This window comes from Gavia stellata, chromosome 24 (genome assembly GCF_030936135.1).
Source record: "Gavia stellata isolate bGavSte3 chromosome 24, bGavSte3.hap2, whole genome shotgun sequence".
Taxonomy (NCBI): Eukaryota; Metazoa; Chordata; class Aves; order Gaviiformes; family Gaviidae; genus Gavia; species Gavia stellata.
The window spans coordinates 3,314,583-3,328,096 of record NC_082617.1 but is presented as its reverse complement, the minus strand read 5'-3'; the positions used below and the strand labels follow the sequence as shown (position 1 = coordinate 3,328,096).

General features: G+C 45.2%; 1 protein-coding gene across 1 annotated transcript in view; it reads right to left on the bottom strand.

The window, feature by feature from the left end:
• The window catches only part of CACNA1B (calcium voltage-gated channel subunit alpha1 B), a 302,202-nt gene that overhangs the window by 72,145 nt on the left and 216,543 nt on the right, over nucleotides 1-13,514 (bottom strand). Inside the window, exons 21-23 of the mRNA XM_059828688.1 lie at nucleotides 7,084-7,905; nucleotides 5,633-5,847; nucleotides 3,311-3,431 (exon numbers count right to left, since the gene is read on the bottom strand). Coding sequence (XP_059684671.1) covers nucleotides 3,311-3,431; nucleotides 5,633-5,847; nucleotides 7,084-7,905 — 1,158 coding nt within the window. The remainder of the gene's footprint in view (nucleotides 1-3,310; nucleotides 3,432-5,632; nucleotides 5,848-7,083; nucleotides 7,906-13,514) is intronic.

Below are 13,514 nucleotides of genomic sequence, written 5' to 3'. Positions count from 1 at the left end.
GCTTTAAACTCCAGTTCGCAACAGATCTGTGGTGAGATTTAAAATAAGAAATTTAACATCTCTGCACTGCTTTCTACCCCCTCTCCAAAGCAATGAAATCTGTCTCTCTAGCAAAAGGGCATTGAGAGCTTTCAAGCATTCGGACTCAATTCTGCAAATCATGTTTATACACCACCCCAATCGTTTTCACTTTGAACTCACAGACTAAAGTCCTGAGAGTTCAAAACTAGTTTTGAAATCCTTTTAATATCAACTAATCCCTTTAAAATTGAGATATATGCTATGCACTGTGAGACTCTTAGCTGAAACTGGCTTCGTATCTATAAGTATTACTTCTAGCAATCTCTCTCTTGCAAAATACCTCTGCCTGCACTTTAAGCTATGCTTTATAAACTGCGCAAATACTTTACAGTAATATATTTGATTACTTTAACCTAACCTTTTTCTTCAGAAATTATGTCCAAGAAAACTGACAAATGCTTCAATTTCTAAGCAATGCAAAACTATTCAAAATTTCAGCTAATAACTCTGTCTGACCACAATTCACAAATACTTAACTGCACAGAGAACATTACATTTGCACCATATTTGTCAGCTGAATAAAGGACTTAGGTTCTGCCCGAAAATCAAATTATATGTGTAACTTGCCCACAACCTTGTTATCTGAGAATGTAATTTAGTTACTATATCACATTTTCTCTAAGCAAATATCTGAACGGTTAGAATTAAACTTTATTTTTCACATCCACTTATATATTCATTTCCTCTGGACTGCTAATGGATTCAGAATGAAAAAGAGTTACAAATACCAAGGAAACAGATTTGATACAAAATAACATGAAGAAAAGTGCTTTTGTGGATCCCTTAACTCTGGTTATCAATCTGACAGAAGAGGATTATCATCTATGTGCTCTATGAATCCACAGAAGTGAAAGGCAACATTTTCAATAACGTTTGTAACTAATTCATGCATCAAACTCAATTCATCAAAGAAACAACAAGTCCCTATTTTTAGATCTTCATCATTCAGAACCAGCAGTGAGATGCGGGAGCATTTTGTAAACTGTCAGTGGTGCTTGAGAAATCATTTTCAATGCACGTCTGTTTTAAGAGGGTGGGTGGCACTTGGAAAGTAATTCATTTCATTTCTGCTTCTCAGAACCGTTTTGCCCACTAGCAGCACCCAGGTCATGCATCCCCAGCAAGGCCTGGAAGGGAGACAGTTAGCCATAGATGTGGTGAAAACCTTCATACCCCAGAAAGCAGAAAGACCTCTCTTGAGAAGTTAGCACCAGCCAAAACACCCGAGGGGATCCAGCTGGGTCCGCATCTTGCCCAGAGGAAGGAAAACAAGTTGCTGATATTCCTAGAGTTTGGTCTTCATCTTGTTATTTCCCCTTGGCCCGATGTTACAAAACCTCTCTCCCAGTGAGCTTTGTTTTTTCAATGGTCTTTTAGTACAGCTTTTGGGGAAGGGGGTGCATGTGTGCTGGAGAAAACCGCAAGATGGCTGAAACAACATACCAAATCTCGGACTATGAGGCTCAGAAGGTCATAACTGTAGGACGAGGTGAGAAAAGACAGCATACGTATGAAACAAAAAAGTCTTGCTGCTTCTCTGCCCAGTCCACTCCTCAGCTCGGACCCTTTGGGGCTTGGGACCATCTCACTTCCCACTCTGTGCTGCCGCCTTTAGCATTTTGCAGCTAACACTCATTTTTGGTGGTCACTCCACGACAAAAAGACTTGAACTACCAAATGAGAGGGAACTAGTGTTTCCTTATCCAACCAGACAGGGGCCAAGCTCCGTAATTCAAATCTGCCCCAGAAAGTATAATTACACTGTGAGTGCACCTCATCTAACGCTCTCCCCTCCCCTTAGTTGCCTTTTACATGAATTCAAAGGACACATTGCCTTATTTGAAATAGCACAATGCTATCACGGTGTTCTGAAAAGGGAAAACTTTCTGGGCTCTAGGCTCAGTTATCCTGAAGCATCCTGAGGTCTACCTGGCAGGTAGCTGGGGAAGGCAAAGGGGAAACACAAGCATCTTTCTTGTGGGTTTGAGACAGAAGGGGCACGTATTGAGTCTTCAGTTCGTTTCCTTTGGAGAGGAGATTAGATTAGCAGTAGTTTGGGGTCATTCTCCCTCTCTAACAGCCGGCACTGAGACATTGTCTCTAACTTCTCCCACTGATGAATTCCTTCTGCGCTCAGAGCTGTATCATCTTGGAGCATGCAGGGCTGTAGCCTGAACTACGCAGCTCGCACTTGTGTTTAAAGAAAGTATTCAGCCTGCCTACTGTCCAGGGGTGCCAGACCATAGCTTCCACCACAGATGCATTTCTGGTGTCAAAGATGAGTACACAGAGCAGCCCATTTTGTTCCACTGACTGCATAGGCAGCCAGGATGTCACAGTCCTGAGTAGCAGGAGATGTAGGAGCAGTCATTCTTCTCTTGAATTGAGTTGCCAAAGGAAGGGCCTGAGTCCGCCTTAGGTGTCTGAGCATGCAGAGTACAACCTCAGAGAGCAACATCCAGCATCTGCAGCAACTTGACCTGAGCCAGAGAGAAATGATCGCATCTGCTCCTAGCAGACCTCTGGGTGGGCAGAAGTTTCAAACGCCCTCCGTTGCCCTAAGTTACTGCCTAAAATGACTCACAGGCCTTCATGCTACAATTACCACAACCCTGCTGCTCTTGTCTAGTCCTGCAGCCCTTCAGAGTGACATTTTCAGGATTTACAGGCTTTGAGTACAAAGCTCCCCGTGAGGCAGAGAGGGCTGAAGTGGAAGAAATGCTGTAATCCCAACAGATCCCACAAACTGTATTCTCAGCCTTGGCAAATGAAAAATATTCATGTTTTCCCAGAAGTTCGAAGTTTTCAGTGATGCAAGGGTACTAGCATGGAAAGAGCATGAATTCCAGCTGAGGAACCTGCAAGAATTTGCTGACATCAAAACCAGCCCCCAACCTGCTTCTCCTGATAATGTCTTCTCCCAGCGATAGTCCATACTCCAACCCTTTAGTGATTGATGACTGAGCAAATAACTGCCCACCTAACCATCCACAGGGCAGTTAGGAAGGGTCTGCTTAAAGCATCATCTTTTCCCTATCCTGGCACTTTATTCCCCCAGGAAAGCCTAGCTGAAAGGCAGCATCTGCTCCGCAGCCTACATTAACTTTTATTTAATTTTCCAATGTGTTTGACTGGCAGAGATGAAGCTCAAGTTAATGTTATTGCTTTGAATACCCATGCGTGAAGTACCTGTAACCCATAAGTGGTATTATAGAGTCAGAGGACTTACGGATTTGTAGGACTTAGGATAAACATGGAACTGTAAGGCAAAATTGGTTTAGGCCCATTTTTCGTCAAGTCATCAACATCTTTCTTCTCCTCTGTTTTACTTTCAAATTCAACGTTGTTCACTGAAATATGAATTTAAGGAAACAGAAACGAGAGAGTTAAAAATGTATCTGCAGTCTTCACACAGTAGGCTGCCTGCAACAGCTGGATATGCAAACAATGCAGCTGGGATAGCAAACAGCCTTTGAATATGTTGATTAAATGTGATGAACAATCATTTGATTATTATCACCGCTATTTACTACAGTATGATATACACTGCAATTATACTCCTTAACTGCTGCACTGATGAGCAATATATCAGAAATGGCCAGGAAACGAAGATGCCCAGTGCAGACAAAGAAACCTTACACTTCTTTATACAAGAGCTGCCAAACTGGGGATGGAAATCCCATTCCAAATACCACAAATTATTAGGGAGAGAGGATCAGCTTGGGATCTTTGGAAAGAAAAAAAGACAGTAAGTCTAACCAACCACATAATTCCATATCTTCTCCCATCGATCAGTAACATGATTGGCTTTGGAATGTGAAAAAGAGCAAATTCACAGATGAGCTGTAATAATTTTGGGGCTAAGACCGCTGGACTGCCCTGCATTGGGAACAGAGACTTGGGAGGGACTTCTCAGACCCCCTAGCTCTGTGCCTGCATAGTGCACCCCAGTTTTGGCAGAGCTCCCCATGTGTAAAGGTGTTGACCTCCATCTGACATCAGGTTTTTAACTTACATGATCCCCTTCTAGAAGGATTGTCCTGAACCTCACTCCCAAAGGTTAGAAATACATTCTCTAATTTCCATAAACCTAAACTCTAATCTCCAAGTAAACCTTGCATTGTGTTTATAGGATAATTTACTTAAGATAATTTCCAATATATGAACTGGAAAACATTTTATGCTACAAATTCTCTTCTTAGACAGATATATACACTTGTCTATTAATTCACAGCACCTAGAATCCAAAACCCCCACCCCCTTATAATGTGTTAGGTGCAGATTTTTTATTACTTTCTATTTTATTTTGCAACAAAATGACATTTCATTGTGTGTGAGTGACATGTTCAATAAACTCCTTATTGTATCTCAAGCCAGATACACAGGAAATGGCCAGGAAAGAGAGAGGCCGATAAATTGTCATTGACAGGAACTCAGTATTGCAATATAGTAAAATTACCATTTAAGAAAAAAGAAGAAAGAAGGAAAAGAAAAGACAAGTCTTGTATGGCTGACAACACAGTGAAAAAGCATGTAGAGCATGCTAGCTTTTGGCTGTGCCTCTTGTAAAGCAGAGTCCTGACAGCCTGCAGTCTAATGTGGACCTCTTAGACTTCACACTGCAGTTCTCCTTGGCACCCCCAGCTCTCGAGACTTCTCTAGGCTGTGCCTACACCACCAGCGATGAGCCACGAGCTGGTCAGAACAGGCTGGTGGCAGGGTGGCTGCAGAGCAGACCACGGGCACAATGGTCTTGGCAATATCTGCAAAACAGTGTAAATCTACGCTGACAGAGCCAAGGCACAGAGCTCTGGCAAAGGACAAGCTAGGGGGGATCTGCTCAAACTGAGGTGCAGAGGATTGCAAGAAGCTCTGAAATTACACAGCCTGCAGGAACCCAAAGCAGCAGGGTCGCACGATGGATGCTGCGACAGCTGTACAGCCATAAAAGACCTTCTGCTCCTTCGTGGGGTCAGCTAATAAGCCAAGAAGCATTAATTCAGTCTGTGGGCTTGCATGCAATGCCACTGCCTCCCCCGTCCTTTGCTGAGGGGTCTGTGGCCAGTCAGGCCCCTGAGACACGAGAGGAACCGTAGCACAGCACTGCTGGAGTAGGAGCTCGCAGCACAGCAGCAGAGGAAGGTGATAAAGCAGAGGACCTACTCCTGTGCTCACAACAAGGTCTTGACTGGTTTGCTGCAGAAGTTGCTTATTTTGCTGCACCACTCAGCTACTACATTTTGCTGGTTTTCTTGCTCCTTCATCTTTCTCTTATGCAAAGATACATGGATGTGCCCTGGGTGAGCCATCTCCAGGGAACCTTACATGGCATTTTCCAGAGCCACCAGGCAACCCAGGAACCCATTTTGGGTTCCTGCAGGCTGCATGAACTGTAGAGTCTATATCAACAATAAGTTTTCCTCTCCACCTATTGCCAGGATGCTGGTGGCCAGGAGAGGCCCCGTCACCCAGTGTGTGCTGCTAGCTCCTTGGAAAGTGAGCTCTTTTCTGGCAATTTCATGACAAGAAGCAGGGGAACAAAGGCACCCACTTGGTATGACAGTGGTTTCCCCCGGCGGGGCGGTGATAGTGACGGGGATGTTCACAGTGGTGGTTTTGTCCAGAGGTGGCTGAATCATCCGCGTCACGTTCTTCTGGTTGTCAGCATCTTCTGGCTGCTCCGGCACTTTCTGCAGATAGGTGCTGGGAAGGGTGTGCACAGGGACACTCACGCTTCCACTAGCCTCAATCTCACACTGATTCTCCCTAAGGTAGAAAAGCAGATTTTATTAAATATGACCCAAGGAGGATTCAGAGAACACATGTACTCTAACGCTGCACTTCTTGCTAGGTTTCGTAGACTGTTTCCTTCATGAAGTCCTTTGCAGAAAAGTCACAGACTGCAGGACAACTTACTGATAGCACACTACGTGACCTTTTCCTCTGAGACCTTCTGAACCAATATCCGAGTACAACATTAAGAGGAACTGTGCCACTGAACGTCACTTTATTCAATTTAATGAGACTCGGAACTGAGGTTCATAAGCAAGAACCACATGGCACTTGCATATAACAGTGACATTAGCTTTCCAGCATCAGCTGGTTTCTGAATGGAGTCTGACATTCTGCTTCTTAATGTTCTCCTGAGGCCTTATTTAAATTTGGTGATTCTCTTTTCCAGTCCTAAACCACTCTGTAATGTTGCTGTAAGCGGCTAAACAGCTTCTGCATTCCTCTGCAGCAATGGCTATATTTCAGTGAGGAGGAAAGTGAGCTTGTGCATGTGATCAAACTAAACGGTATGCAATGCAAAGTGTTTTGAAATCCATCTGAAAGGAAGATAATATAGACAGGAAAATTATTACCTCAGTGCCACTCAGCTCTCCACGGTGACATGAACTCTATTCTAAAGAATCCCAGTGAAATTTCTTTTCCATCAGACTAATAAAGCTGAAAAGGCAATCTATCCTTCTTTATTAACTACTCTAAATGCTTCACGAGTACTATTTTTCTCACTTGACTTACATAAGAATTAAACCAAATGGGGTACATCATTGTTCTTAATGGAAGAAGCCACGTGCTGTAACAACTGGTGATGCAGCTGACAGGCTCACCATAAAAAAAAAAAGAAAACCAAAGGGCTATAAGCAAGACTGGATGCCATTTAAAAATAAGTCCCTCAGAAACTTCCTTCAGAGGCTGTGAAATTCTCTGCTCCACGTTATGTCCTAGAGGGTCTGTTGGTATTTACATCAACGATATTTCCTTCCTTAAACCTGAGCTATTCTATGGGCCATCATGGACCAATATAATCTTTGGGAGCCTCTGTCATTACTGATTTAGGCAGGACGGAACTGCAGGTTATGATGGTAGCTGGTGCGAGTGCAAGAACAGCAGGGAACGTCATGGGAAGGGGACTATGTAATTTCCTGAAATGTGTCTGGGGTCTCGTGCCCACTGAGCTGTCCCAGGGACGAGTCCAGCTACACAGCACTCACTTACTTGGGCTGATGATTCCGGTGCTCCTTCTCACCAGCCTCCCCCTCCTTCTCCCCGTTCTCCTTCTCCACCGAATCGTACGTTGACAGCGCCCTGTTCCTGAACCTGTGCCGTCTGTGAGGCTCTTCTCCATTCTCGCCCTTGGACCCGGGCTCTCCTTCCCGGTTCCCAGACCTTGACCCTCCCCGGTGTCGGGAACGCCGCTCGCTCCTGGCCCCGTTGATTGTCCCGTTGCCTTCCTTGCCTTGCCGTTCGGCAGAGTGCCGGTGAGTCCGATGCCTACGGTGCTCCTTCTCGGCACCTTCTTCCACTGACCCTCGGCGATGGTGCCTCTTTCCCCCCTCCTGACTCCTGTTGCGATCACTTTTCCCTTCCTTACTCCCCCCTTCCACCTCCTTGCTGCGGCTCCTGTGCTGCCTGTGCCGCTCCTCCTTATTGTTGGCACCAGATTCCCCGTTCTCATCCTTTGTCACATCACCCTTCTCTTGCTCTCCCAGTTTGTCCTTATCCCGATGCCGGTGGTGCTTTCGTGGAGCTTCTGCCCCATCAGTAGAGCTGACTTTGGTCTGCTCCACCTCCTGCACGTCCACAGGGCTCAGCTTGCTGACGTTGTTCCTCCCTTCGCCCCTTGGTTCTACCACCAGCGGCCGATCCAAATGAGTCTTCATGTCCGGCCTGATGTGAAGGGTGGTAGCGTAACGCACCCGCTCCTCCGGATCCAGCTCGTTGTACAGCGCCTCGCAGCTGGCTCGGAAATTGTGCATCCGGATCTGGCTGGTCCTCTGCTCCCAAACGGACTTAGATTTGGAGGAGTTCTGCTGCTTGCTAAGGAGGGGAGGAAGGTGAAAAGTTAGTATCCAACATTGCACCAATTCCCTAAAAAGCAACTAAAAAAAAAAAAAGAGTAAATTTTCAGCTGACACAGGGGACTAGAGGGTTGAGCCAAAGAAATTATAGGAATGGAGAGAGAATGGCTGGCGGAGAACATGAGCAGGGAAAGCCAGCAGGATTATCAGTGTTAGTTTGCCCCCACAGGCGTTAGGCACTATGGAACAGGCCCTCTGGAAAGGAGTTATCTTGATTTCTAAAGTGTGGCCGTCCCCCTTGGAAGCCTCAGGTATAGTCTGAAGGGTTCAAGTCTCTGCGCACAAAAATCCTATAGCACAGCCAGAGCTTTTAAACAGCCTACAAGCCTTCCCCACAATCAACAGCACCTTTCTCCCCACCTGGAAACATCTGGATGAGCAAATTAGCGGTGAGCAAGAGAAGTTAGATTGGCAGGAGAAGCAAGAGGAAATGAAATCTGCCCCATAGGATCCGAGCCTGAGTGCCGTGCCACCAGCCCCTTCCCCTTACAGCCAGCCAGAGGGGTCACTTTCCAGGCTGCGCTGCCCCGTTGGCTAATGGCACAGGAGAGACGTTGCTCTAAACCCGCAGCCATCCTTCCGAGGTGAGGATGGACCATCCAGCCCAAGCATCACCGGAGTCTGGAAAAGTAGAAGTAAGAAAGGAAAACTGTTCTGTGTACCATGAAAAGACCCCAGGGACCAGGAGAGTCACACGTAGATGCAGATGTGATGAGAGCACCTTTATCCCCCGGAGAGACCTGCCCTTTTCTGTCTCTGTCATCTATTATAATGAGGATACCTCCACAGGCATTGCCTTAATGCTTTGATTTTTCAGCACGACGCTTGGTTTCTGACCACCACACGCAAATGGGTCACCCACTTAGCCAATGCAGGGAGGGAAGGCTTTTTTCCTTTCCTCCTACAGATTGCAGGTCAAATTCTGCTTTAGCATAAAATCAAAGTAAACGCACTGGCTTCCAGGGTGGAGTTCTGGATTTAACCTGGTGAAGGATCAGCACAAATTTTCTTCCTTAATGAAACTTCTTCTAACAAAGAGAGGAAAATCATTTCCCTTCCACCAGCCTGCTCAGATGTCTCCGTTTGCCACACATTACCCTGACCTCCGCAGCTGGAGGGGCCGCATGGGGCTCACCGACCCCCAACACTTAATGCACAGCCCACAAGGCAGGCAGACACGTTTTCCTTACGTACTTTCTGGGCTCCCCTGACAATAGAAGAAAGCGGCTTTTGCGTGTGTATGTGCTGATTTGGACTGTCAGGGTCTGTCGCCACGCGCAGACCCTGGGGGAGGCGGCATTCAGACGGGCTCGTGTAGCGCAGTGGGAGCTGTCGGAAAGGCTTTGCGTCTCTGAGCTCTGCTGGGGAATCAGTTCTTTAGGGAGGGTGCTGCTGCCTGGTTCTGCTAAAGAGGCAAAGACCTACTTCAACGCTCACTGTAGATGAGATGAGGGCACCCAGGCAGATGTGAAGGAATCTGATTTAATCCAGAAATCAGAGTGAGCAGAGATAATCACCAAAACTAAAAATCTACATCGCCCGTTCCCAAGAGGCAGATGCTGGACTAATTTTCCAGCAGCTGAGTGCCTCATTTACACCACAGCAGAAAAACGGGTGACAAAAAAAAAAAAAAATCACAGTTCTGAACATAAATGATACCAGAAGGTACTGGGGACATAGCTTAGAGCCCCACTCACCAAAAATCTCACATCAAAGGGAGAGCAGGCTCCTCATTAGGGGAAAGCACCCCCCAAGCTGTCCTAGTGACCCCTGGCACAAGGATGAACAGCCTCATCATAGCAGGCAATAACTTGCCATTTCTTTTTGATTCAACATTATGGAAGATTGAAATGCTAACATTCATCAGCTGACACACTTGGGTTTAGAAGGAATTAATGAGTAACATGCAAAGCCTCTGACTGCCCAGACCTGCTGTCCCATACAAGGATTCCCCACGGGAAGCCACATGCTCTGCGTTTGCAGCTCTCCACAGTCAGCAGAAATGGGCACAGAGAGATGGAGCTGCCTGGGATGGGCATCCCGGGATGTCCTGCACATCCTCTGGGATGGACGGGGTGCTTTGCTCTGCAGTGCTCCAGATCTGGCTCTGCTAAACCGAACTGGGCTACAAAAACGAGCCTCCTCTTTAGCACACAGGCTCAGGGAAACAATACAGCCTAGGGATGTGTATGCGCATGTCTGTGCTCCCCCAGTGCTGCCTCAGTGCAGCCACCAAACGCATTTGTTCTTAGGGGACATTTCTCACTTCATAATGAAAGTCCTCGGGGTGGGGACCAGCTTCTGTGTTGTGCTTTGAACAGCCAGAGTGAGCTGTCAACACTGAAGTGATAACTAGTAATAACGAGTTAGAGTTGGGAAACTGTCCTCACGCTGACTGAAGCCTTCAATTTATCTACAAACCAAGAGCACAGAGAAGAGCACAACCGCCTACCCCCATGCACCACCCTGTGCTCCGTTTCCATGGGACGGGCACCAGGCAGGGGTGGGACGCAAAGCCCCAGCCTCCCTGCGAAGGCTCTCCAAGGTAAAACACACAATAAACCATCAGACAACTTCCATGGACACAGCCTCTCCCTCAGTGCCTGCGCTGAGCCCATCAAAGCCAAGACATAAAGAAAGTCTCCTAAATCAGGCTGGATGTGGGGAGGAGGAAGGTTGAGGATGCAGGGCTGGTACTCATCACACACTGCAGAGGAGACACTCGGAACCTGCTAGCTCTGACACAAGATGTATCGCTTCAGGAGGGTTTTTTTAGTCGTGTTTTGGTTATGCCAAGAACTTAAATCAGCCTTTAAATTATCTCTGAGGTGCTAAAGCTTCCACTGCACTTTACTTGTGGCTAACTGAAAGGTGCTGCCAGGTACATACACCACTGAGAACCTGGAGAAACTAAGTAATGCACATACTAACTAAGCCCATTTTGCTAAATCCTTTCCTTAAAACAGACATGGACATTACAGTCTCGAATTTCTCAGCATCTAGAAATGAGATGCATCCTCAACATGGACAGAAGTAGTGGAGGTGATTGCCAAAAGACTACAACACACAGCCACCCACTGGCTTTGGTTACTAATGAGCCGAAGAGCAGGAGCTTCAGAAGTAATGACTGCATCCTTTCTTCTTTCTACACAAAAAGACACACCAAAAAAAAAAAATAAAAAAATCACAAAATATATGAAGTGCAGTAAAAACACAATCAGGAAAATGCGAAGCCTGCCTGCAAGCACGTTATCGTATTCAAACCCGTCAGGAACATCAGGAGCAAGTGACAGTGCGCATAAAGTCTGCTGTAGGAAATGGAAGTAAAGCAACCGAGCAGGTTGGTCCCTCTGGGGACAGTGTTTAGGGTTTTCAGAGCCAGAGCGGCAGCAACTGGAGGGAATGTGTCGTCTGCCTGTCCAATTAAATTTATCTGACGCTCTCTTTCTACAAGTTCCCACAGCAACTGAACACGGACATATGCGACAGCTTCTCCCCTCCTGTTGCTCTGCTGTGCTTCTTCGCAGAGGAGAGCTTTTGAACTTATTTATGGCACAACAGGAACATCACCTTAAAACAAAACACAGTTTCATTACAACTGCCCGCCTATGAGGATAGGGTGCCTATGTCCACAACACGAGGAATTGTAGAAGAGATGGAAAAACATAGACAGGGCAAAATAATTTCCTCTGCTTCCTCCAGTGCTTGGTCCAGTTAATTATTGAGGGCTGCATGAATTGGGGCAGACACAAACCATCTACAGTACAAGCGTGATATGCCGCAGCACAGCATGACTTGTCCAAACTAATAAAAAATGAGCCTTTGTGATAACAAATATTTTTTCCACAAGAGAAAACTATCTATTTATGAAGCCAACTCCTTATCTGAAATCCTGTTCACCGTTTGCTTCTTAAAATCGTTCTGAATCCATCAAGAAAATTGCAATCACCACTTTTGATTTACATAGTACAAAGATTAATGTTAATTCACTTTCTTTACAAATACTTCCCGTCTCTATTTTCTGTCTACAGAATATTTCAAACTCATTGAAGGGTGCTGGCAATATATTCAGTTTTCAGGTCCTCTAGGCTTGAAATATTGTAGTAGGTATTACTGCTAGAACGCTTCTCTGGGTAGCTCCACTGGTTTTGCTTGGATTAAGGAGCCAGCAGTCAAACAACTCCTGCCTGTGGCTAGAAAGAAAACCATGCAATTCATGTAGAATCAAATAAAATTTATATTAATGAATCAGTGACTAATATTGGTATGAATAAAAACCGCAACCAGTCATTGTGTAGGTTGTTCAAGAAAGGAAAGCATATTTTTAGTCATATTCTAATCTTAGGGTATTCCTTAATGATTAAAGATTTAGTTATCGTAACCTTTTAAAACACTGCTTCAGTTAACGGCACTTTGCTTCCCAGAACGACTGGTTTGATCAGCCACATAAATGCAATCCTTAAAATTTTGCTTCAGTAAATAATGAATGAAAGCTGACTATGAACATAATTCAATGTTAAAAATACCTACATATTAGATTGTGGGTATGAAAGAATATGTTCTGATTACAGATGAAAGGGAATTTCTTGTTAAAATACAGTTTCAACAAAAAATGCATTGCAAAAAACCTTTCCACTAAAATCGTATTTTGTGTTCATAAACTTGGAGAAGCTCTCTCCACGTTTCAATTTTCCACTTGGAAAATTTAGTTTGGGGTAGGCATGCACAAAGCAGAAAGTTTTATCTCTGGTTTGATAAAACAATTTTATTTCAGATGAACTCACCACCAGACTTTAAATTGGCTTTACCAGTGACCCTGGGAGCTGCCGCTCGGATGCTTTAGCACCTTTTCTTCTTTATGAGCCACATCTCCCGCCTGAGCTCTCTCGGGAGATGCACTGTGCTCTCCCACCGCGCTGGTGCGACGGTGTGCATTCACAGGAATGCCATTACCAAGGACTGTTGCAGAAAACGCTGCCCAGTCTCTTCCAATATTATTCTTGAATTTGATTTTGGTTTTATATATTAGAATTTTTGATACTGTGGTTTCTCAGAAAGAAAACATTTGCTTTCACAATATTTCTTCTAATGTCTATTAACTATAACATTAGAGTTTCTATTAGCTAGAAACTCTAAATTTTGAGTGTGGTCTAAGCCTAATATAATACTGACTGTATATCACATCCTTAGGTTCAGAAACTTGCTACTGAAATTTGAAATGCCTTTCAAACTATCACAGACGCCAGCTTCTTAGATCGAGTAAGTTCACTAAATGCCACATTTTGCATTTAGTGCATATTATCGTTCTCAGATTGAATTTCTACTCCCTTTACCTGCTCTGTTAGAGAATTTGGAGCACTGCAGATACAAGATTTGCTGACCACAGGTAATTTGTCTCGGCAGGAGTAAGAAGCTGAGGTGCCCGAGGGGGACAGAGCTGAGCACCACTGCAGGTCTTTTGGGAGCCGCTGAGCGCATGGACATGGTGCCTTTGGCCAACGTAGAGCCAGAAAGTTTCCAAGGTTTTGGAACAAAAGTTAGGAAAGCTCCAGCGTTTAGTTACCGCTC